The 24,861-nt window shown below is 35.2% G+C and overlaps 1 protein-coding gene across 1 annotated transcript in view; it reads right to left on the bottom strand.

Moving 5' to 3' along the window:
* The window catches only part of LOC111046362 (phospholipase B1, membrane-associated), a 72,261-nt gene that overhangs the window by 33,359 nt on the left and 14,041 nt on the right, over positions 1-24,861 (bottom strand). The window contains exon 2 of the mRNA XM_039420896.1: positions 6,530-6,738. Coding sequence (XP_039276830.1) covers positions 6,530-6,697 — 168 coding nt within the window. The 5' untranslated portion in view covers positions 6,698-6,738. The remainder of the gene's footprint in view (positions 1-6,529; positions 6,739-24,861) is intronic.

A 24,861-nucleotide genomic window follows, 5' to 3' on the forward strand; every position in this document is an offset into this window, starting at 1 on the left:
TTCCTAGTAATTTTTCCGAAATTCATTATTAAAACTGTTAGATAATATATTTCTTCAATATTAAACCATATAGAGAAATCATTAGGCCCACTCAAGATTGAATCTTTGAATGTTTTCTCTATGATTTAACTATTTTCAGAGCAATATTTTGTGAAAATGCCGGCAAACCGGCTTCAAATTTGCCGCTATACACTATATTATACTAGTAGCCTAGATACGTTACCTGACTTAATTCAGAGTGAAAATTTTATTGTGAGACAGATAATATATCAATTTTAATAATATAAGTCATGAGCCAAAGTCTGTTGTATGCTTTTTAGGAGTGAAGTAAACTTTAGAAGTCTAGTTTATAGTACTACAGTATTATGTGTCTGCTTAGTCTTATGAGTCAGGCCCCTATTCAATAATACGCAATGGCCGAGAGCGTGAAGGCGTGAATACATCAGTACTCATAATTTGGTGATTAACATGATCAAGGTTCGAATCTCGGTCAATGACATTTTTTTTGTCGATGAATTTCGACTTTTACTAGCTATTTTTTATATAAGTTACTGTACTTACTTTTTTAAATTTCAATCAAATTTTTAGATATATTTTGAGTAATTTGAGACAAAACTGTGAAACATGCAATTATATTAATTTTTTTTTCATCATATTATTTCAAAATAGTAATGAAAATTCTATTCATCCATTTATCCATGAGTTATTGCACAGGGCGCAAAGCGCTTTTATCTGGTAAATGGATTTCATCCGATAAATGGATGAATTATAATTTATTTTGGAAGTATTATTTATAATACTGTATTATAAGGCCAGATTGCACAAAAGTCTGTTAAATATTTGAGATTAAATGTCATGAGAACCAATCAGAATAGACTGTAAATACAAACAATTTGAATGTACATTCGACCTCTCAGAAAAAAGTAGTAGAATCTGCTAGAGGATTCATGTTCTGAAACAATCATAACTGCACATTCGACTTCTATTTAATAATAAAGAATAACATAATAGAGATTTGTTGTATAAAAAGTATAATGATTGTATAATTTATTTACGTGAAAAACAAAGAATTAACTGTCAATAATGCTTATTTTTTTATAATTTAATATGTATTTATGTATATAGTATAATTAAATAGGTATTTAAACTATCAATAAATGATCATTTCTATAACTAGGTGCGAAATATACTATTTTATTTGGGGCGTTTAGAATGAAATACATGGGCGGTTATGGAGCAGCACACACACTCTTTTCTACTATCCACCTACGGCTGTTGTATGATGCAATGATTATAGCAGCTGACTTTTATTTCTGTGTGTGGCCAGCTCACAAATCTTCACCCATAAGGATTGCATGTAAACTTTGAAGGACTGTAGGATAGAGTCCTGAAGTCGGATTATAAATTTGATAGGCCATAAACCTGGTCCTGAACATAACGAACATAACTGAAAAAAATCATCAAATTCGGTACCTACATACATAAAAAAGTTATTGAATGTAAAAATTTGAGGCTCGATTTTTATTTATATAGATTTAAAAAAATTAAAAGGGTACTGAGATTCATATTTTTATTTATTTTGAATTAATATTATTAAAGTCTTATATTCAAGTCTCGAGTTTTGAAATGCTCGTTTTTTCATTCTGTGTAATACCGTTTCTATTTCTTGAGCTTCATCCATCAAAAAAGATCTATTAACAATAACAGCAGCCGAGGTATTTTTGGCCTGGTAGCTTCATACTTTGTGATCGTAATAATAAAATATTGAACTCACTGACATTCACTAATCTTTCCCTGTTGAAGCTCATCTTAAATAACTATCTGTTGAATGGAAGAATTTTGCATTGAAGCTTTTGTTTAAAAAGCGCTTTCGGAAATAATATGAGCCACTGTTCCAGGAAAATCTACAAGATGACAGAGCAACAGTCAAGAAAAAATTCAGCTACAGGATTCAGCTTTGCGTCATAACTATGAAGTATTTTCCTTCCAAATAGCGATGGTAGCCTTCTTAACCAACATTTTCCAGCTTCCTTTCATTTTTTCTCACTCATTTTCCACCCTCTTAAGCAACAGTTTCCAGCTTCGACTACCTTCAGAAATGTATCACTCACAATTCAACGAGCCCTACCAGTTTCAACTTCTGTTCAGAAATAAGCCTGTGTTTTCTTCGAAATTATTGTTCCAGCTCTTAGGCCTAAGTCATTAAAAATCGTTCAGATTGTCAAACTTAATCGAATCGTTGGATATATAGATATTTGAAGATACATATCAAAGATATAAATGTCATCTCTAATAATTTCTCGATAGTACAAGAATTTTCTTTTTAGATATAGATATTCTTCTGTCCATATAGAAATGAAATATTCAAACAGGGGTGCCCATAAGCCCATGTACGCGCACCCCTCCTGAATATAGAAAAAAACTCAGCCTCTAACAACCCCCCAATCACTATACCTTTATTTTAAAGAACCCTTTTTGAAACCACCCAAGATTTGATTCTGGGCCTCATTCTGTGGTTTCGAGACCCCCCCACAAATAATTTGGCGCAATCTGGGTCCAACCCGTGGGGGGTGTGTTTTCACCACTGATTTGAATCACGAATTGATATATAATTCATAAAATAAATACAGTCAGTTTAGATAGAAATGAGCAGAAACAATACTCAATGAGATCTCAAGTTTATAATAATAAATTCCTCAACATTATAACAGTGAAGTAGGTACTAATAGTTTCGATAATACTCCATATACTACGATAAGATGCATCTAGAACAAACATGAAATCCCATCTTCCTCCAATTTTCTTCCACAAATCAGAATGTGGTACGTGACAAAAGCATTAGTAAGCCAATTTGTGCAGACGCCAATTTCTGATCTTTGCCAATTTCCTGTCTTGTTCCTCTAGCCGGCAGCAAACTTGCTTGAATTCAAATTATTATTATAGCAGCCGACGATTCCAATCGTAATTTTCCTCATTCTTTCTCGTTATTAACAAAACGCTCTATGTCCTATAGTGAGGTCCACGTTATAATGACAGTATTTGATTAACTTTGGTGTTGCTATCCTTGTCTATCATCCAACAATACAGGTGGTACGATCAATTTCTAGCTGCTCAACGATGCCAATTATGTTTTGACAATGTAAAAATATGATGAATAAGGACAGAGAATCGGCAACGCTATTTTTTCATCTTTATCCACTGCCACTATAACGTGGACCTCACTATATTATGCTTTGTGCTCTGTGCCCCACCATGCCCTGTGGTAGAAGAGGATAAGATGAAGAAGAAGAAGGAGAGCGGGAAACAGAAGAGAAGATGGTGTATATGAAGAAGAATATCGGAACTATTGAAAGAACTGAAGAAGGAGAAGAATAAGAAGACATTTTGGACAAGACGAAGAGGGAATTGTAATTTGATAGGAATTCAGAAGAATATCACTGATAAGTAAGGTTTTGAGGGAGCGAAGAAAAAATGTCTCAACGAGTTGAGACAAATGAATAGAAGGTGGAAGACTGTCGGAAAGAAGCATGATGAGATCGATCGGTTAGGAAGTAGTAGAAATCTGGTGTGGTACACTCACACAACTTTCCTTGCTCATTGAACTGTAAGACTCATTGAACTGTAAGACTCGAGAATAATTTACGGGAGTAACATAATGACGATTGGCGGCAACATATTTGAAACTATAATCAGACTACTGAATAATATAATTGTTTTCAGAGTACTTTTTCCTTTGTGTAAATTGTGAAATTCGATGATTTTTTTAAAAGTCGTTGAAACAGCTGTTCTTCAGATGAAATATCTCGACTATGTGTTCTTTTTATACACTACTCTACCTACCTACCTCATGAACGAGAAGAAGGTTACAAAGTCCATTCCTCAAGGATGGGGTGGACCCCCATTAGTTTACCAGGAAGGAGACTCATGTCAGTTGATAAGACTTATAAATAGCTATCCGTGATGGTATAAATTTGAAGAAAATCGTGAAAAACATGGTTTTTTAGTAATTATCCGCCATTTTTCTCATCAATATTACGGAGCTCCTACAATTTTCCCAGAAATGAGAAAAGAAGAAGAAGAAGAAGAAGAAGAAGAAGAAGAAGAAGAAGAAGAAGAAGAAGAAGAAGAAGAAGAAGAAGAAGAAGAAGAAGAAGAAGAAGAAGAAGAAGAAGAGAAGAAGAAGAAGAAGAAGAGAAGAAGAAGAAGAAGAAGAAGAAGAAGAAGAAGAAGAAGAAGAAGAAGAAGAAGAAGAAGAAAAAGAAGAAGTAGAGGAAAAGGGAGGTGAAATATAAGGAGAAAAATAGAGAGGAGAAGAGGTGAAGTAGATTGTGAAGCGAAGTACAAGAATGGGACAGTATTAAGATTAAAAGAGAACAGAGAGTTGGAGAAGGAAGTTCAGAAGGAGACAATCAGACACGACAGAGAGGAAGAAATGAATACAATAAAATAAACAAGTGAAATGAGCGGAGCAGGAGAATGAGAAAGGCCAGACAAAAAAAAAATTAAAAGCGTTGGAGAAGGATGAGTAAGATGTTGGCATGGAGGAGGTGAAGAAAAAATAGAGGAAAAAGAGGGGGAAGTCGAAGAAGGAGAAGGAAGAAGCAGCATGATAATTTCCTTGTCACTATTATGATAAGCTCACGATTCTTGCTTGCATTTCTGAATTTGTGAAACGTTATTGTGATAATACGCGAGATGTTGGAAAGCTTTCATTTTTTAAATGGCTACCTTCCGGTGATCTGAAACGCCATACTTGCAGCATTATTAGGGGATCAATCAAGGTCTTCAGAACTTGAAATTGTTTTAGCGAATAAGCTGATGATAAATCGTGATGGACTCTATAATGACGGGATGCAAATCTTGTCAGGCAGTCATACTATCAGCCTTAGATCGTTATGTAATTTGGTTACCTCAGCTCTTGAAAAGTGGAGTTATCAAACATTTTAATATCGGAAATGATATGTACTCGATAATCATTCCATATAATATGAGTATAAACTTGGAGAAATAGAATGTATCATAATTATATTTAACATTATATCTTCTTCCTTGTGTATAATATATTTTAACGTCTCATCCTTTTTGGTATGGATGTTTTAAGTTTTGCAATATACAATGATTTTATAATTAGCCTAATCAAATATTTTGTTCCCAATAAACCATTCAAATCAGTAATTTATTCTAGTTGTCATGAACAGAACGTAAACTCACTCGAATTGTCTACTATTCCTAGAGAAGAACAATAATTATTATTAAATCATGGCAAATATGTAAATGAGACGGCAGAAGCTGAGTTCTCAATACATTTTATTCATTTAGAAGTGAAAAATCAACATCTATCTATCATTGTCCTATTAGGTGAATTATTATGTCCTTTATGCTAAATTTGAATTAGATATTTGTGGGTATATAATAAACAGTTGTAACGTATTTAAATTTGGACGGATAAATAAAAATTCTATACCCTAGCCTATACTAGCTACCGACTAACCGACCGACTACCGACTAACTATAGCCGAGACTATATCCTAGTAAAAACCACGACCAGATTTTTATAATTATTAAAATATTCTCATGCTCTACCGATTGATGCCAAGCAGGAGGCTAATCGTCATTTAACTATAAAAAATAACGTGACACAGTTTGATATAATCACTCAATCACAAAAAAGAAAACTCTTTCAAATAATTATAATTGATGAAGTGACTATGATGATTGATGAAATCACTAAAGTTATTCTTTAATCTTTCAACTATTCAAGAGAAACACTAGTTCCTATTGAACATGATCCCATTGTCCCCAGTGTTCCTATGTTCCTATTTACATTAAAATGTTCACAAATGATACAATTCACTCATTTGAAATACATTGAATTTGTTATCAAATGAAAAGTATCCTCAGCAACAATATTGATAGTTTCTCAAATAGAATCCAATGTGGAATGAGCCTGAATAAGAAAAGGATATATCGAAATTTGAATTAATACAATCAATTTCAATTACTGAATGATTGAAATGGAATTATTTAATGACCTTCATTACTGGATCTCTTCATTCATTCATTACCGTGTCATACCCAATGTTTCCCCGCAAAATTTTTCTCACGGAACTAATGATTATATTCCCATCAAATTATTTTCCAACGCACCTCACAAAATAATATTCAATGCTAATTCGAAGTTTTCTCATATTTCTATTGATTTTAACAAATAATTGCATTCCTCTCAAATTCAATTATGAAAAATAATTATTCATATTGGACGATCATTTTGATGTTTTTCATTTGATAGAGCTACTTCCCTTCTTTACATGAATGGCTCATCCTCTGAAGTTGTGAGTATAAGTGGATGTTAACGTGAATAAACTTATAACTATGAATATTGATGAACATAACACTACATCATCTTCTCAACATGAAACCATTCATTTCATTTTTTTTCTTTTCCAGTAATAATTTTTTCATCTTCTGTTCATTTGTTTTCAGTTACACATACTGGTGTATATATGTAATATGTGTATATTTCAGTTACCTGGCGTGCATGATTTGTCTGCTGCAGTAGTTTGGTGTAGGTGAGGGATGGTGGTGCGGAGTCCACCCTGGCATCCACCCTCCCCCTCCCACTGCCCACACCCCCCTCCCAGCCCCCCCACAGCACTAGACAGAGCAGCGCCAACCGGAGAAGACCACCTCCTGCCATTCGTCACTGCATCTCCACTGCTGGCCCCTCCCAACTCACTCCTATAAAACACACAAAGATCAGCCGTAAATAGAGGAAAATGTTTAAGAATGAACTGGTAGAGTATTGAAATTGACAAAAATATTCCACAGTCAAGAGGAGAGTATTGAAATTGACAGAGAAAGGTTACCAATGAACAGTAAGGGTATCACAATTTTCAGAAAAAGTGTCATAGATAGCATAAAATCATGAAATTAACAGGAAAAGTGTCAAAATTAACATGGAATGTATTGAAAAAGGACAGCAGTTTTTATGACAATTCGATTCAATCCAATCCAATTAATTTATAGCCAATTAGAATATTCAAAACATATTACAAACTCTTCACAATACTCTTTAAAGACAGTTCACATAAAAAGTATAAAATGGCCAGAATAGAATCATAAGTAGATGAACACTTTAGACTTTACTACTTTACTCTATCCTACTGGATAAAAAAGGCGCTTCCACTAATACATTAATCACTGATTAGGATGATAATGAGATGACAACAATGTAATGAGAGTGACATTATATCTGATATGACTACAATTTCCAAGAAACTCTCAATTGCGTTGTTCCCAAGAATCTTCTACGAAATCTGAGTTCAAGGGTGTGTTAAATATGACAACACGTTAAAAACAACTTCTCAACGTTCTAACTTCATAACTTCAACCTTCAAAATTTTGAACTACTCTTCTCTCAATGAGGAATATGAACACGATATTAACTCACAAAATATAAACTAGTTTTTGATCAAGGTATAGACATTTTCCAGGCCAAATGAGAAATGACTCAATATTCCAGTGACTGATCAAATATACTGCTCAGAGTACCCAAAGTACCCAACGTGATTTTTCAAATATCTGTATATTCCTAGAAAAAATCTTTAATCATTATTGCATGCTTCTTCCCAATCAAATTTGTGGAAGCCATTCAAATCTTTTGTAATAAGCTCAACTTTATAATTAAGAAGAATTCCCTTCTCACGGTCATCATTTCACCAGCATTATTCTCTAGACTAGTGGGTAATTGTAATTATTATCAGACTTAATCAAGTTTTCAGTCTGAAATAAATTCTTCACTACAATTCTATGAGAAATAATAGTATGTATTCATGCATATTTATTCATAATCCAATCACATAATACATGAGCGGAAAGAAAAACGTAACATTTCTAGGATGAGTCAATATTTAACCAAGCTTGAAGGACAGGACATGACAGGATCTAGTCATATTCTTCCACATCAGTGAACGAAACAAAGAGGCTTTGTTCCACCAGAGACAAAAATAATAGTCTTGTATTGATCTGGAGGACAACTGTAGAAAGAACCAAGCAAAGAATCATAACTGGTACATATTTGCATAGTGAATTATAATGTAGGTTATGTGTAGCCTATGAAACAGTTTTACCAAACAGCGATGAATTACAAAGACATACATAACTTATCGACTTGCTGAACTCTCTATAGGCCAGGTAATGGAGAGAATAATAATGGGGCAAGTTGTACTGATTTAAAAGCGCTAGACTAGTCCTGTCTATTGTCACGTGATGTGACTGTCAATGGCACTGACTGTCATTCATGAACTCACTCACTTTCCAATGTGCGGTTTAATGTTTTCGTTACAAATCAAGACAAGGCACACCCCTTAATGCTATTCAACTTGCATCTTGCAGCTTGCTTCTTAACGTGCCACTTACAACATGCTATTTACTATTTACTTAGCGATTTGCAACTTGCAGCTTGCTACCTTTTATTTGCAACTTGCGATGCAATGAAAGACAAGTCATCATTCAGTTTCCTTCTCCCAGTTGAATGACATTTGCTGAATTAGATGCCAAATTCAGGTTTCGTTCAAGATCTTATAAGTGCGTAGAAACGGTCTAGATTGAGATTTCAATTGGATTGCATGGAAGTTTACTCGAGTTCAACTTCAAGTATCACGAGGATAATTCGTATTATCAGAATCATTCAGAAGATCTGAAAACAGAAAGATTATATGAAATAATGTCAGTATCTGAAATAAATTGAGGATAATCATTCCCATGGCAAATAGCGAGATGCTGTTCCATTCAGTTTCAAAATTGAACATAACCATTCATTCAGTTTCGAAATTCTATCAAAACCATTAAAAGTTTTGGAATCTGCAATCAGTTTCCCCTTGAGCCATCATGATATTACATCGTGAGTCATTGAACCTTCTCAAATAGTGATCTTTGGGATTCATGTATATTTTTTATAAAAATTCAGGCAACCATTCTATGTCCACTAAAGGAGTTATATTTAGGACAACCATAACTGACCACTACGCGGTTGTACTGAACTTGGTGAAGGTCCCTATCAATAAGGATAATAGAAACGTATTGATAAACACATTAACTAGAACCAACTATCATGCACTATTGGAACGCATAAGGAATGAAGATTGGGGAGAAATCTATACCGTGAATGGAAGCATTGACACTATTATGGATAAATTTGTCGATCGTTTGACCAGTCTCATCAATCAATGCAAGAAGGTAAAAGTGATACCTAACAGACTTCGTCAATACTTTATCTGATAAAATAAACTCCAATAAGAAAACTATTGCGGTCTTCCTGGATATACGCAAAGCTTTTGATACAATACCTCATAATACTTTGTTCAATAAACTGGAGTCCTATGGTTTCAGAGGAGTCTCGCTTAAATTGTTCAAAAGCTATCTGAGTAATAGAACCCAGTCCCTAACCATAAATGATCAATCTAGTGTAACTAACTTAACTTCTTATGGTCTTCCTCAAGGTACTGTACTTTCTCCCATCCTTTTCATACTCTATGTAAATGACTTTTTAAATTTAAGACTTCTAAACTCAACTGTGATATCCTTTGCAGATGATACTGCAGCTATTTTTCACGGAAATTCATGGAATGAAGTTCATACTATAGCTGAAAATAATATGCTTTTAATTAAGAAGTGGTTAGATAAGAATACCTTAAGTTTAAATATTGAAAAAACTAATTACATAACTTTCTCTGCAAATAGAGTAGGGCAGCCTAACGAGAATCAAGATTTGAGACTCCATTCTCAGTGCAATTTAAACTTGGGTAATTGTGATTGTCCCACCATTAAAAAAGTCAATAATACTAAGTATTGGGAATTATAATTGATGAAAACCTTAAATGGGATGTTCATATTAAATACATATGTAGAAAAATTAGATATTTATCTTTTAAATTTTACCAAGTTAACAGAATTCTTAATAAGAACCACCTGAAAATGATGTATCATGCTCTAGTCAAGTCAATTCTGCAGTATGGCATAGTTGTTTGGGGAGGCTGTTTCAACTGTCATATTGCTGAATTATTTGTAGCACAAAAACTGATAATTAAAACTATATTAAGCAAACCCAGGCTCTATCCAACGGATATGGTTTTTAGTGATTTTGAGGTCATGACTATACGTCAATTATACATAAAAACCGTAATTGAGTACTTAATAAAATATAGATCCGATTTTCCTCTCACAATAAACTCTACTCTTAATTATTATAATCTAAGGGCCACTGCTAACAAATATGTAACCTATAACACTAATATTGAATGTATAAGGAGGCAATTAATTTACATAGGTACTAAAATAATAAACCTCATTCCAAATCACTTTCTCATGGACAATAAGATCAGCGGAAAAATTAAACTGGATATAAAAAACTGGACATACAGTAATTTCTTCTTCCATTTAGATATATGACTCGAGATTTCTGCTCCAGCATTTTTTTTTCATTAGTTTTTTCATTTTTCAGTGGACTCGCTTACCTTTATTTTGAGTACCTATTCCTCTGTTTTCTTCCTTCCCCCCATTTCTCCCTTCCTTTTTTCCTCATTACTTCTCTTCTCTTCTTTGCCTGCCTATTACATGGGAAACCATAGTTGGCTAGGTATCTTCCTCTCTTTTTTTTTCTCTTCTCCAACACACCCAAACACTAAGCCCATGGTTTTTTATATTTGTAACATTTTATTGTGTTTTATTTGTTTCGTAAATCTTTGTAATTTTGTTTTGTCTTGTTTTGTGTGTTTTTAATAAAAAAAAATAAATAAACAGTGATTGAAGAAAAATAATGAACTAAAGCATACACACATGACATAAAATATTAAATCAGTATTATATTTTTTTATTGAGAACTAGATCTCTTAGGTTCAAGTGCATTTTAGAAAATTGAGTAAGTTCACCTTAAACATTCTTCAATTGATCTTGATACTGTGACATAAGAGCAAACTCACAGTGATTGAACTGAAATCAATTCTTAGACGAAAATATAATAATGATACAATAATTATATGCCCATCAACACGTGTGACCCAATTACATTACCATTAGCGAATAAAATTTCTTTGAAGTTTTGTAACAGATCTTTATAACCTAGCCTAAAGACCTTGGAGGTAAGGTGAAACCGACAGGAATGCAGTCTGCATCGGAAGATTGCAAATATTATCGCATACGTGTGTAATTTGACCGAAAAAGAGCAACTTTCGGATCAGAGGTCCTAATACAGATACAGAACCAGTTATTCATCGATATAACCTCACATGCGAAACTGGTGTAGTGAAATTCTTATGGAAAGCTCAACTATCATACGGGTAATTGCAAACCAAACCACATTCTCAGCAACGCTACATATCTCTCTCATTTCTATTCCAATGGAATTATTTGTGTAGAATAACACACAGAATTATTTTTATTTTCAGAATCTAGTGGGATTATCAAACTGATTATAAATCTAATTATTACGATCATTGATATTCGATTTGAATTGGATCGATTATTGCTGGATGAAGTTGACTTTGAATCAGTCAAGCATGTTGAATGGGTGACAATGAACAACGGTATTTGGTTAACAGCGAAAAATCAAGGCGAGAGCATCAACAAAAACCACTGTTGAAAATAGATATTCTCAATTTCCTTCATAAGTACTCGTGAGAACCGAGAATCTGCCGAATTGCTTTATCAGGTTTTCCTTGGTACGCTCTGAAGCCGATTCAGATTCCTATTTTCTCATTGACAGAGCTGTTCGATTCCTAAAGAACTAGACAAGTTGAGAGAATTTTCCTGAAAGATGTTTCAGCTTCTGACTCAATTTGATGAGTTATGTGAAATTCATTATAACTTACATTAACCTATTTTTCAGCCTAGGTTGAAAGTGAAATTCACACTCTAGTGGATCGTTAACAGAATTTGTAGTGGTGGAGTTGAATCATTTCATTTTAAATTGGATTTGTTTGTTTGAGTAGTATCAAGCTATCAACTTGAGTTCTAGAGAAAACGGATATTGTGATGGTTTATGACATTCCCTAAAGCGACAAGTTTGCATCCCAATTCATAGGTAATCTTGTCTCGTGAATTGACTGGAAATGTGATTGTAGATAGAACATGGAATATTATCACATCATGTGGAGGTAGTAGAGACTCATCCTTGTGGATGAGTTTTCTGTGTTAGAGTATCAACTCGATACTGTATCCTAGAGTCTATTCCTCAATGAGCTACATTAGTTCCAACTTTAAAGAATCATAACATCATTAACAAGTTAACTACTGTATAAGTATTTTGAACAACCTATCCGGGACTCAAAGTTTATATAATAAGCAAGAATAGTTCAGAATAAATAAAGTAGAAAGTTTTTCGTCAAAGAATTGTATTAGTGAGAGAGAGTGAGATAGTAACTAGGAAAGTAAGAGAGATTGAGTCTGGGCCACCAACAAACCAACATCTAAGCTGCCAGTGAAATTCCATAGAGAATTAATCTACACGGTACACAACCAATCAAAGCATCTTCTATCTTTTCTCTCATTCTTATCTTCACTGAACTCTTCCGCATTTCAATTTGCTACTAATCTTCACAAAGCTAAGAAGTTATCAAGCTTGGCACTTTAAAAGAAACGTAAAATTGGCTAACTACAGTACTTATTATAACCCTTTTTGTTTGAGGTGGAGTGAATTCTTTGCTGATAATTATAACTTCACTGAAGTTATAGCTTCTCATCACCTGCATTAATGCTTTGTGGTGTGACAATTATTTCTATCTATTATCATCAATGACTTGTTAGAAATAGATTTCAATTTCCGCTGATTATTCCAAATTCGTTAGAAAATGCTCTCATATCACAATATCGTGGACCGAGCTTCGCTCTGGAGAACAAAAGCATGAAAAATTTATTACAAAAGAGGAAATTATAAAAACATTCATAGTTCATACAGAAATTTTCTATCCAATCACAGTAAATAAAATTGAGTTTAATTCCCAGAGGGATGCAAAAATTTCCCTCACAAAGGCCCGAATGCACAAAAGCCGGTTAAATTTTAATCCTGATTAATTTCACATGAACCAAATCAAAGAAGACCATTTCAAAGAGATGGATCTCCGATCTCCTTCTTCTTTACTTGATCAGGATTGAAAATAACCCGGCGTTTTTGCAACCGGCACTAAGTACCTGATTGAATGATTACAAAAGTTCAACAGCTGAGTCATAATTATGACACAGTCCCAAACACATGAACTCGCTCACTCACTTCCATCATCAACAAACGACGAAATAATTATTATCAGCGAGTTTTTCCAGGGATGAGACCTAGTGTAATCGAATTTTTATATTATAAAGCTACTATGTTCTGAATAGCTACTTGGATAGTTACCAGAGGTTTGTTGGTGCAGTAATTGCAATAGCCAAGAAACACATTCCAAGGGGATACAGAAAAGAATATATACCTGGCTGGAATGATGAACGCAACAACCTCTACAAAAGATTCAAAGAGAGTGGAAATGGACGCATTGCTGAGGAACTTCTGAAGGAGCTGGATGGTGCAAGAAGAGACCAATGGGATAAAACAGTGGAAAGGCTTGATTTTAAACATTCTAGTCGACAAGCATGGAGCTTATTAAGAAAACTTGGTGCAGCTAGAAAGCCAACCAGGCAAGGAACTGAAGTGGAGCCTGAATTGGTTGCTGAGCACATTATTAGAACTTCCAGGGTGAACCACAATTTGGATCACACTGATGAGATAAGAAGACAATTGAAGATCCTTAGGGAGAGAGTTATGCCAAACCCACATTTATCTGCTCCATTCAGTGCTGCAGACATAGACAATGCTCTGAGGGACATGAAACCTGGTAAAGCTCTTTGGTTCGATGAAATTCACCCCGAATTCTTACTCAATGCTGGGAAAAACACCAGGCTATGGTTGAGCCGGTTCTGTTCAGACATACTTGCCACTGGAAAGATCCCACATGCTATGGAAAGGTCAAAAATTGTAGCAATCTTGAAGCCTGGAAAGATGGCTGACCAGGTCGAAAGCTATCGGCCAATAGCTCTTCTTAGCTCAGTTTATAAATTACTAGAAAGACTGCTCTTCATAGTAGGATAAGCACAGCAATCCTTGAGATAGTCCCTATCGAGCAAGCAGGCTTCAGGCCAGAGCGCAGCTGTGAGGACCAGGCCTTGGCACTGACAACATTCATTGAGGCTGGATTTCAGAGACAGAAAAAAAACAGCTGTAGCTTTTGTCGATTTGAAGGCAGCATATGATACAGTCTGGCGAGAAGGTCTTATATATAAAATGTTGCAAATCATTCCATGTCAACATACAGTAAGACTTGTTAACAATATGCTGAAAAATAGATCCTTCCAGGTGTTGATTGGGCATGAGATGAGTCGAACAAAAAGGCTTGACAATGGTCTGCCACAAGGATCTGTCTTGGCTCCTCTCCTTTTCAACCTTTATGTCTCAGACCTGCCAAGAGTCAGGTCCAGAGTATTTGCATATACAGATGATTTGGCTTTGGCTACACAGAGTAGTGACCTTGAGACTGGAGAGGAGACACTAACAAGTAACTTGGCTGTACTGACAGACTACTTCTCGAAGTGGAGGCTGTGCCCCAACCCTGGGAAAACTGAAGTATCAGCCTTCCATTTAAGCGATAAACTAGCAAATGCTGAGCTGAAAGTCTTAATGAATGGTGCTGCCTTGAAACATAATAAGTTCCCGAAATATCTTTGCATCACCCTGGACAGGACCCTCTCTTTTAATCAGCACCTAAGGAATGTAGCAGCCAAGTTGAAGACAAGAAACAACATTATTAGGAAACTATGTGGCACAACTTGGGGCTCATCTTCCTCAACTCTGAGGTGCTCTAGTCTGGGCCTGGTGTATGCTGTTGCTGAGTACTGTGCATCTTCCTGGATCAACAGTTGTCACACTCACCTTGTAGATGTGCAACTGAATAATTCAATGCGAATAATTACAGGAGCCTTACGATCCACTCCAGTTTCCTGGCTCCCAGTGCTCTGCAGCATACCCCCACCTCCTCTTCGCAGAGCACAAGCTCTCCTTAGGCTCTATGAAAGGATTTCGTCCAATCATCTACTTCCAATCCATCAGGACATTCCGGATTTATATAGAAGGGAGCTGAAGTCCAGAAGGCCAGCGGTCAGGATGGCAGAGCAATTGAGACATGAGAGGTTCTCTCTGAACAGAAGATGGAGAGAGGAGGTGCCCCCCAGAATACCGGAGAGCTATTTCTCATGCACTAGGCCTCCTGGCTTTGAGCTCCCCCGGTGCATCTGGGTGACACTCAACAGAATTCGAACCCAGCATGGGAGATGCAATGCGTCATTTTTCAAATGGGGACTTGGAGACTCCCCAGTATGTGACTGTGGGGCGATGGAGCAGACAGTGCACCACATTATAAAATAATATTATATAATATTTGAGTGTGAGAGACGTGCCTACCTGGGCGAGGCTAACGACTTCACTGTAGCAAGTCCCCGGGCAATACAGTATATTTCATCCCTTGACGTGCACTTATAAAAGTGTGAAATTTCAATAATACAGTATTGACAAAAAAAATGCCATACGCTAAATAAATAATAGATACTTATTCATTCATTCTATCAGTCGTACAATTATTTTTACTGTTATATGAGGAGGCACAACAGTCTAATGCCCAAAACTGTCCGTTTTCAAATTTATAATACAGTCCAAATCAGAATATTGTTTAAGCTACTATCACCAATCAAAATAACAATAATTTATTCACACTTCAAAAAAACATCATTAATTACAAATAGAATGGTATGACATTCTTGTATAATTCCATTTAGAATAATTTACTATGTTTGGTACAATATTTTGTTAATATAATATTATAATGTACTATTCTACACTAACAGCATCTTGTTACTATTTTGGACTTTCTGAAGTGAATGATTGTGTTCTCTATAAAAAGAAATAAACAAAAATAAGTTTTTCTTGCTGGATTATTCTTCTCGTGAGATCAGCTGAGGAATAACACACACATGCACTCGCTCACTCACTTCCATTACGGTATCTACAGACGACAAAAATTCCAGCTGTTTTTTCAAGGATGTATTTATCCTTTTAAAGTCTTTCAGCGAGTTATCCCAGGGTTGTGAGACCTAGTGCAATTGAATTTTCATATCATAAACCTATTTTGCTCTAAATTTCGTGAGATTCGTTAGAGCCGTTTTCGAGATCCCGTCAAATACAGATATACAAACATATAAACGTATGAATAGAAATCGCTCGTTTAATAGTATAGGATGAAGCAGCTGGGGCCAATTTGAAAAATCTTTTCAAATTCAACTATCTCCAAGTAATTCATTCTCTCAACAGTAATGAATTGACAAGCTGCAGGAAATTCAAATGAACAGAATATTGTTCAATTCAATGATCACCTGCGCCACAAATATTTGTTGGTGATATTGGACCAATGATTTACATAGGAGAGACGTGGAATGAGGGGGAAAATCTTCTCTGCCCGACTCTGAAAACTTTTGGACCTGGAATTCATAGCAGATATACACTATTTTGTTCTTTTTACGTTCACTATCATTACATTTTCTTGGCCTCTCTGTATGTAATAGAGTGGACTTAGGTCAAAATTATAATAATAAGAAGAATATCATATCAGAAACATTCACATTGTTCCAATAATATTTGATTGAATCGTTAATATTGATTTTTATCATATTATATTATGTAAATTGTGTGAAATGGAAATAAAATTTGATTTTATTTGAATAGGCATTTGGATTTTCAATTTCTATATTATGAGGTTAAAAAAATATCGGAAGAGGAGAATCGGGTAATAAAGAAGACAACTTGTTCCTTGTTGATGGAGTCACCGAGTCTTCCTTTTATGTTCTCTCCAAGCTGAGGAATTGATTAGCGACTGAATATTTTCGATGAAGTTACTAGACAGGACAATTACTGGAGTTGATAGGTAAACTTGATGAGGCGTGAGAACACTCGAGTGTTACGTGAAAGCCTGTTCATCGGTGGATAATCAATGTGGAAGTAGGAGAAGAGGAAGACGACGTTCGAAAAGAGAAGGAGGAGGAGAATGAATCAACAACTCTGAGGAAGAGACGAGTATTATGGGAGTGAGTGGAGGGAGAAGGTTACAAGAGGATAAAAGGAAATATTATGAGATGATGGAGAAGGAAAAGAGAAGGCGAGAAAAGGAGGAGGGAGTAGGAGGAGGCGAAGGAGAAGGAGAAGAAGAATGGAAGAGGAAGGAGAATGAAGAGAGGAAGCAAATAACAAAAGTAAATAGAAGAGAAATAATGAAGACGAAGAAGAAATAGAGAAACGAGTAGCACAAGGGGAAAAATGAAACAAGGAATAAATAATAGAGAATAAAACGGAATTTGAGTTCGAAAATGGATAGACACAAGGAGAGGTAAAAAAAGTAGCTAGATAGACAAGTATTCGAAGAAAACGAAGTAAAAGAATAAGTCGTGAACAGTTGGAGAGAAGCGAGAGTCAGACTGCGTGGCATCTATCTATGGTCGATTAACGAAGAACGAATTATGCTAATAAGAGGTCAACGTAGATTGGGCTGGGTTGAATCTTGGATTTCATTCCAGTTATCTACCTCCCTCCACGACTGCTTGCATAGTTCTGCTTCCGGAACTCCTCCCAAACTCTGGTTCCGATATCCCCGGGAGGGAAACCCCTTCTAATGACTGGTTCCGATTCCTATATCCCATCAGACATACCTGAACTATGTGCAAGGCCAACCTCATCTTTTCTCTCATAAACGTTTTCTCAATACGGGTTTCTGGTTTATAATATATAGGTAACATAGTTCACACTGATGGGATACTGGTTTCCAGTTTGATATGGTAACATGGTTCATAATGCTGAGATACGGGTTTCTAGTTTATCGGTAACGTAGCTCATCTGTATAATGGGGTAGTCTGACCAGGGTCTAGGATATATAGTATTTGATTATCTTTGTCTCATTAGAAGTAGATATAACGGTAAAAGTAGAGACTATAATTTCTTCAGAGTTGATAATACCTCGGAAGGATAAAATTACCTGATTTGAATTTGTTGGACACTATTCTGAATCTGTAGAGAGAATCCAATAAGGAGAGGAGGAGAGTGGAAAAATGAAGAGAGGGGGAAAAGAGAAAGACGAAGAGGAAGAAGAAGATGTAGAAAATGAGAAGAGATACTGAAAAAAATTCATTTTTTTCAGTCACTTTGCAAAGATTACAACAGTTTTTGACAAGTAGTTGTTCGTTTTTGAAGAATTTCCTGACTGGCCCGAGATGTATGAGATGCCCCATCCGGTTTTCAGTGATAGTTTTCGGGTGATATTAGAGCAATCATAATTCGCCGACTCTCCACACACCACTTCCTGCTTGTCTCGCCCCCTGAACTAGTTCTCTGGCAAAGTTCACTTGCCCACAGGCACTAGACTCGTTCCAGACGTAACACGATTACCGCAGAAGTAGTCTTTTAACTATGCATGTCTGCGATAATTATTGTAAAAAGGCTACGTTGGGGATACACCACGAGGAACTTCGGTCTCATGTCGGCAATATCTGTCAATCTGAAGTGATCACTCTATATGGTTGATAACCATTTTCGTATGATAGTTATCATAAGAATAGGAAGAAAGAAGGGCGGGATATAAGACGGGGATACTCAACCTAAACTCTACTAGTAGATTGCAAAGATGTGTTGAAGGAATATGTGAGTATCTGTCTCTATCTCGATATCTTCAGTACCGTATGTAATCAATAGGTGGAGCAAGTTTACGAATAGCTCATTTCATGTAGAACTCAAATTATTATGACTGCCAACATCCATCTCTGAGAAAATGTCAGATAATTATATGATCGATAAATCAATTGACGATTCTCGTAGGCATCTCATGGGAATCATCCATCTCAACTGATGTTTAGTAGGTAATCAATTGGTGAAGTACAAGCCTCTGTAGATCAATAAAGATAAAATGTAATCGATATAGATGTAGTACATTATAAAGCTGAGTACAGAATTGAGTGCCACGAACATATTCCATTTTTCATCAGCTGACTATATTTGTATTTGTACAGGAACAGTAAGGTACAGGTATAACAAACGTATCATCAGCTGTTGGGAAATGAAATGCGCCTGTTCGTGGCGCAAAAGTCTGTACGCAGCTCAACGTGAAACCTTATTCGATATAAGAGCTGAGAATATTCATCTTGAACATCTCTAATCTCTTGAAAATCAATAGACCAGTGTATCCATGGATAGTGTATGTATGGACCAGTGTATGGGTATCCGCCCATATCCATCTCAACTGACTATTGATGTGGAAATTGAGCAATTTGAGCATCATGTGAGATTCAAAAATTGTTATTCACATATAAGATTCATCAATCCTTGGTTCTACTGAAAGCATTGGACAATACACATATCAGCTGAACTTTTCCTGCTATATTATGATCAATGCACAAATGATTACTAGCTTTGTGAAAAAGCAAGAATACGGCTATTTGAGAAAATTTTAAATATCATAAAATGCGGAGGTGAACCGGTAGGTTTTGGAAAGAAAGAAAAATTTACTAAGAGTATGCTGAGTAGAAGTTATCGTATATTGATCCTACAGTGATCCTATATGAACAGTCTTCATGGTGGAAAAGCTGACATGAGCAATTTGGGGAACCAAAAATTTGTTTGTTATTAACTTATAATTGTGAACTTTTGAAAATAATTCGATAGATAACATAGTGGCGATAGTGCAATGGAAGATGTTTAAAGATGTTCAAAAATTCGGATGTTCAAAGATTTGCTGAGCAGAACACAGTGAATTAAACGAGATTATACTTGATTTTATCCAACAATAAATTTCACTTCTCGAAATTCCACTCTACAAAGGCCTAAAGGCCTATTTTCCATACTCCATTCTCACCATGCATATATGTCATTGAAAAGAAGTCTACAACTTCAACTATTGTTCTCCTCACTTCAGTGAACACATAACAAACAAAAACGGATATTACAATGATGTGGACTACTAAGTTGTCTAACATTCCAATCAATGAAGTGATTGAGTTCGATTTCCTAGTCAATGATCTGTTCACTTATAGTAGCTGCTTATTTTAGGTTAGGCCCGGATACCTTCATTACTATCCGATCGAAACTCATACAAGAAACAAACGGGTCTCTTACGTTCACAAAAACAACGAATTGATGTGTAAGAGCAAGAACAAGAGTGAGAAGAGAAATAAGAAGAATTTTTTGTGACGACAGCAACCAGTTTTAGACTAGAATGGTGTCGGCGGCTTCAAAAAGAAAGCGAAACGTAATAGACACTAGAATAGAAAGAGTGGATAGAGGAGAAGGAAAAATATGTAGTGGAAGAGGAGAGAGCGGAAGATGAGGATTGGATGAGAGAAGAAGAGGAGGATGAGAAAGTGAAAGAGGAGAAGTAAAAGTACAAGTAGTTAACGAGGAAGTTGGAGAATAGGAAGGTGAAAATGCATAGAAATTGAAGGAATGATGATCAAGAAGAAATGAAGAGAGAACAGAAACCAAAGACGAACATGTTGAAGATGGAGGGGAGATGAAAGTGAGATGGAAAGAAAGAGAACAGAAAAGAAACGTATGAGAAAAATTGGTACAATTGAGAGAATATAGTGGATGATGATGATTATAGTGAATATAATAGAATATACAAATAATTTGGATTTTTTGACAACATTTCAAGTCTCTTCGATAATAGGATAGAATGTAGAAAGAATAAGAGAAAATATGAAACATGAAGATTGTTTATCATCATCCACAAACCAGGTGTACTTTACCCTATCTCACAATAATTATTATAGAATAGAATAGAATAGAATAGAATAGAATGACTGCCTCTATTTTATACCTGGGAGGGCGAAGTTAGGGGGCAGTCGGCCCTCTCTCACACTTAATCCTCCAATATAATGCATTATAATAAGACTGTAGAATGAAAATATATCGTGACCAAGAAAAAACAGCCAACATGAGAAAGAATAGAAGAAAGAGACCAGTAGCCTAATAGATCGTTGTAGTGGGGAGGGGCTAGGGAAGATGAGAAGCAAATGAAATGAGAGAAGGGGGACTGAAAGGAGAGGATTATTGAGGATCAGGAGGAGAAGGAGGTAAGGAGGAACAGAGCAAGAGGAAAAGGACGAAAAGTGAATGGAACGTCACAAAGTGAGATAAAACTAAAGATTAATAATGGAAGGATTAGGAAGAGAATGAGAAAAAAAAGAAGATTGAAAACGAGAGGAACGGAGAGAGCATTAGGATTGCGCCCTAAAAGATAGGCCGGCGTTTTCCAACTCGTCTGGGCGTTTCTACTTAATTTATGTGAATAAGTAATAGAGATCCGAGTACACGCTCCATTTATCCATTGGTCAGCATCCTCCCCCTCCTCCACCACCACTACTCCTCTTCTTGAGCCAAGAGCATACTACCGACATCTTCCCACAACCTCTTAACAACAATGTTTTCCTCATTGACCTAACGAACTCGCTCGTCCCAATGTTATGTGGGGAGAATGGGCTGTAAGTGTGAGCTATTTCCTGAAAATAAAATACATTCATCCACTTCGGTACGTTTTTTGCAGGCATTTTGCTTATGTATTAGTAATGAATAATACAATAATTCGATAACTGTGCCATCTATCCATTTCAATACATAATCAATTCATTTTTTTTCCTAGCGTATACCTTCATGTTCCAGGCCTTTATTTCTCCAAAAAAAAACTTTTTCTGACAGAAGATTGGCATTATCTAAGAGGAGCGAAAATTTGATAAACATTCAAATGCTTATTGAGTGATTTACACATTTTTCAAGGATCATTAAATTAGCAGTTGAAAATCTGTGTTTTAATTCCATCATCAGTAATGTAATATTCTATTGGAGTATTTCTACCTTAAACTGACGAAATAGTGAACTTGAAAATTACATCAACATCAACCATTAATCAAAAGCAAACTCATTAATTACTAGAGATTTTCCAACCCTGACAGGGAGAAATTTTGTTCAGCTTCCTTTTATCAAGAGCACAATGATAGAATCACAATATTATCATTCTTCATCACGTAATAAGCTACAATGTTTACTGTTTACGAGGAACCAACGTAGTTTCAGTTTCCAAAAAAGCCCACTGGATAAACATTCATTCTGTTATTTCCTTTTGCCTTTCGAGTAACATACTTGTAACATTCATGATTATTATTAGTAACGTTATGCATATTTATCTAGTCTTGCACAATATCACCCAAACAAAATAATTAGCATGAGATACAATATATAAATAGCATTCATTGTTCATGTGAATGTGAGAATAGCTTTACAAATGTACAATGCTGAGAGTTTGATCAGTTTCATTTCAAAAAGTTCAACCCTCATGTCGAGTCACTGTTTATACCTCTGATGTGACACGAAATGAGAATGATAAACCCTTCAATGAGATTCACTTCAAACCGTCATCACTTCTTATGAATAACATCAACTCTATCCATTCAACCAGCACTGACTGTTTGGAGTGAGAGCGGATCAAAGGAATCGACGCTACAGTGGATCCTAGTTGGACGCTTCCAGTGAGAACCAATTAAATTCCACCTACTGTTCAATTTCAAAGTAATAAACATTCGAGACGGGTTCCACGGACGCTGGAATTGAGCTGTTTGTCACACTGCTTTTGCAGCGTAGCTTGGCTCACATTATTGTGGTTTAAAACTTTGTTCAAAAGACAGAATCTGAGTCCGGTGATAAAAAATTGTGTAGTTCGAATTAATGTTGTTCTTGTACAAAATCATTTGAATGAATAACATGCCGCTATATACGCTATTTGTTTGTTTAAATTTTTTTGTAAAGTTCCTTAGAGAATCTTATCAGTGTATAGGAGTTTTGTCAAGACCAATATTGTGAGATATATTCTAATAATATGAATAATCGAATATCCTGTCAATAGTCTAATCACAATCATTGTCAGTAAATTGCTTATCTCTCATAATGTTATTCCATTATAACGTTACGATACTATACAATATATTAGGTGAAATTCTCACCACAGTATAATTTTGGATTGAACCTTAGATGTGAGATACACTGCCAAAATTCATTAATTTATAAGGTTAGCAAAAACAATACAACGATCGGAAAAGAAAGAACAGTCCATCTCCCAAAACGTCTTCAATTCCGTAATTTAGATTCAAATTATTCAAATATTATATATAGATTATTTGTCCACTTCTATTTCTACACCAAATCATAATCTGAAAATATAAATTTCTCATGAATAACATCAATGCTCCCCATTCAACCAATGCTAACGATTTCAAGTGTATCTTACAATTAAAGTTTGTGGTTTCTTTGAGAATAGAATTTTTATCAACTCTTTATTGATTCTATACTGAAGAGCACATGGATTGAGGAATTCACTTGCTTGCTCACTTGGTATTTAGAGAATAAATTATACGAATTTGGAAGAGACTATAATGTAGAACAGGATTCAAATAGATTAAGAAATAACAAAGTTTTCAACACTAAGCTACATAGTAAGTTAATAATATTAACGTTTTCGATAACAGATGGATGAGGAATGTTCATATTCGGTAGATAGGCTCAGCTAGTGTCCAATTTTTTTATGGAAAATGCTTCAAAACTTCGCCACCGATAAGATCTCGGTCTGTTTGGTAATTGAGAAGGTCATTGAAATTCTATTTATTAATCTGATAGTGTACCCTGTTTTCCTTCACTTTTCTTAACTACGCCACAACCTAAACCAAAGTTTCCCAGCGTTTTCCTCCATGGTCATTCAGAACTTCCAGGTTCCAGCTGGGATACCAGCTTTCGCGTTTAGTTATTGATCAGAATTGGAATAATCTAGTCATGATTTTCAATTAAATTCAGTTTGATTGACATGATAGGTTTTTGATTGGCATTGTTGCTGAATATAAAAGCTAGTTTCACTTTCATATGGAGCGAATAATACATAAAACTAATTATCACAGCGTTAACGAAACAATCGTTCCATCTCTGATTAGTACAAATGAAATATGTTGGCTTTGAATTAAATCATATCAAAGTCAATGTTTTCATAGATTTGATTTTGATCATGTTAAAGTCAGTTATTCTGCACATGACATGATCACTGAGCACATCCAATTAGTTGGATACATTTTGTGTAATGAGAAACTTTATGAATATGATTTCTGTCAAAATGTCCATCAATGCAAAAGAATTCAACCAGGTTAGGATGTTCACTGCAATAGGCTTTCAACTGTAGAGTTTTGATCATAATTGACCGAGCGAAGTGAGGCCTAAGATTCAAGTCGACGGTTTTGCATTTCTCTTTATGTTTATATGTTTATATTTGTTTTTATGTTCCGCATTTACAGCAATAGAATTTCATGAAATTTGACAAGAGTATGTTCCTTTTTGAATTTCGCGTCGACGTATACATACGTTTTTTTTAAATTTTGCATTCTAAGGATAATACAAAAAGAAAAGGAGTCGCCTTTGAACGCCAATATTACCGTAAAAATCAGACTTCAGAATTATTCATCATAAATCAGCTGTCTATAGTGGACTATAATACTACCTGTTCAAAAAAATCGAACATCTTGAAAATGTATCTTTTCATCAACGTTAGTAGACAGTTGACTATACTAGTAGTTCTGTGAACAGTAGACCTCGCGCTCAGTGAGTTACATTGACCTGTTGTTATGTTTTCTCAAAAATTAATAAATAATTTATCAATTGAAAATGTCTGGAAAAAATCCAAAATAAACATAGAGCTTTCTGTCCTCTATCGTACCGTGACG

This window comes from Nilaparvata lugens, chromosome 2 (assembly GCF_014356525.2).
Source record: "Nilaparvata lugens isolate BPH chromosome 2, ASM1435652v1, whole genome shotgun sequence".
NCBI lineage: Eukaryota > Metazoa > Arthropoda > Insecta > Hemiptera > Delphacidae > Nilaparvata > Nilaparvata lugens.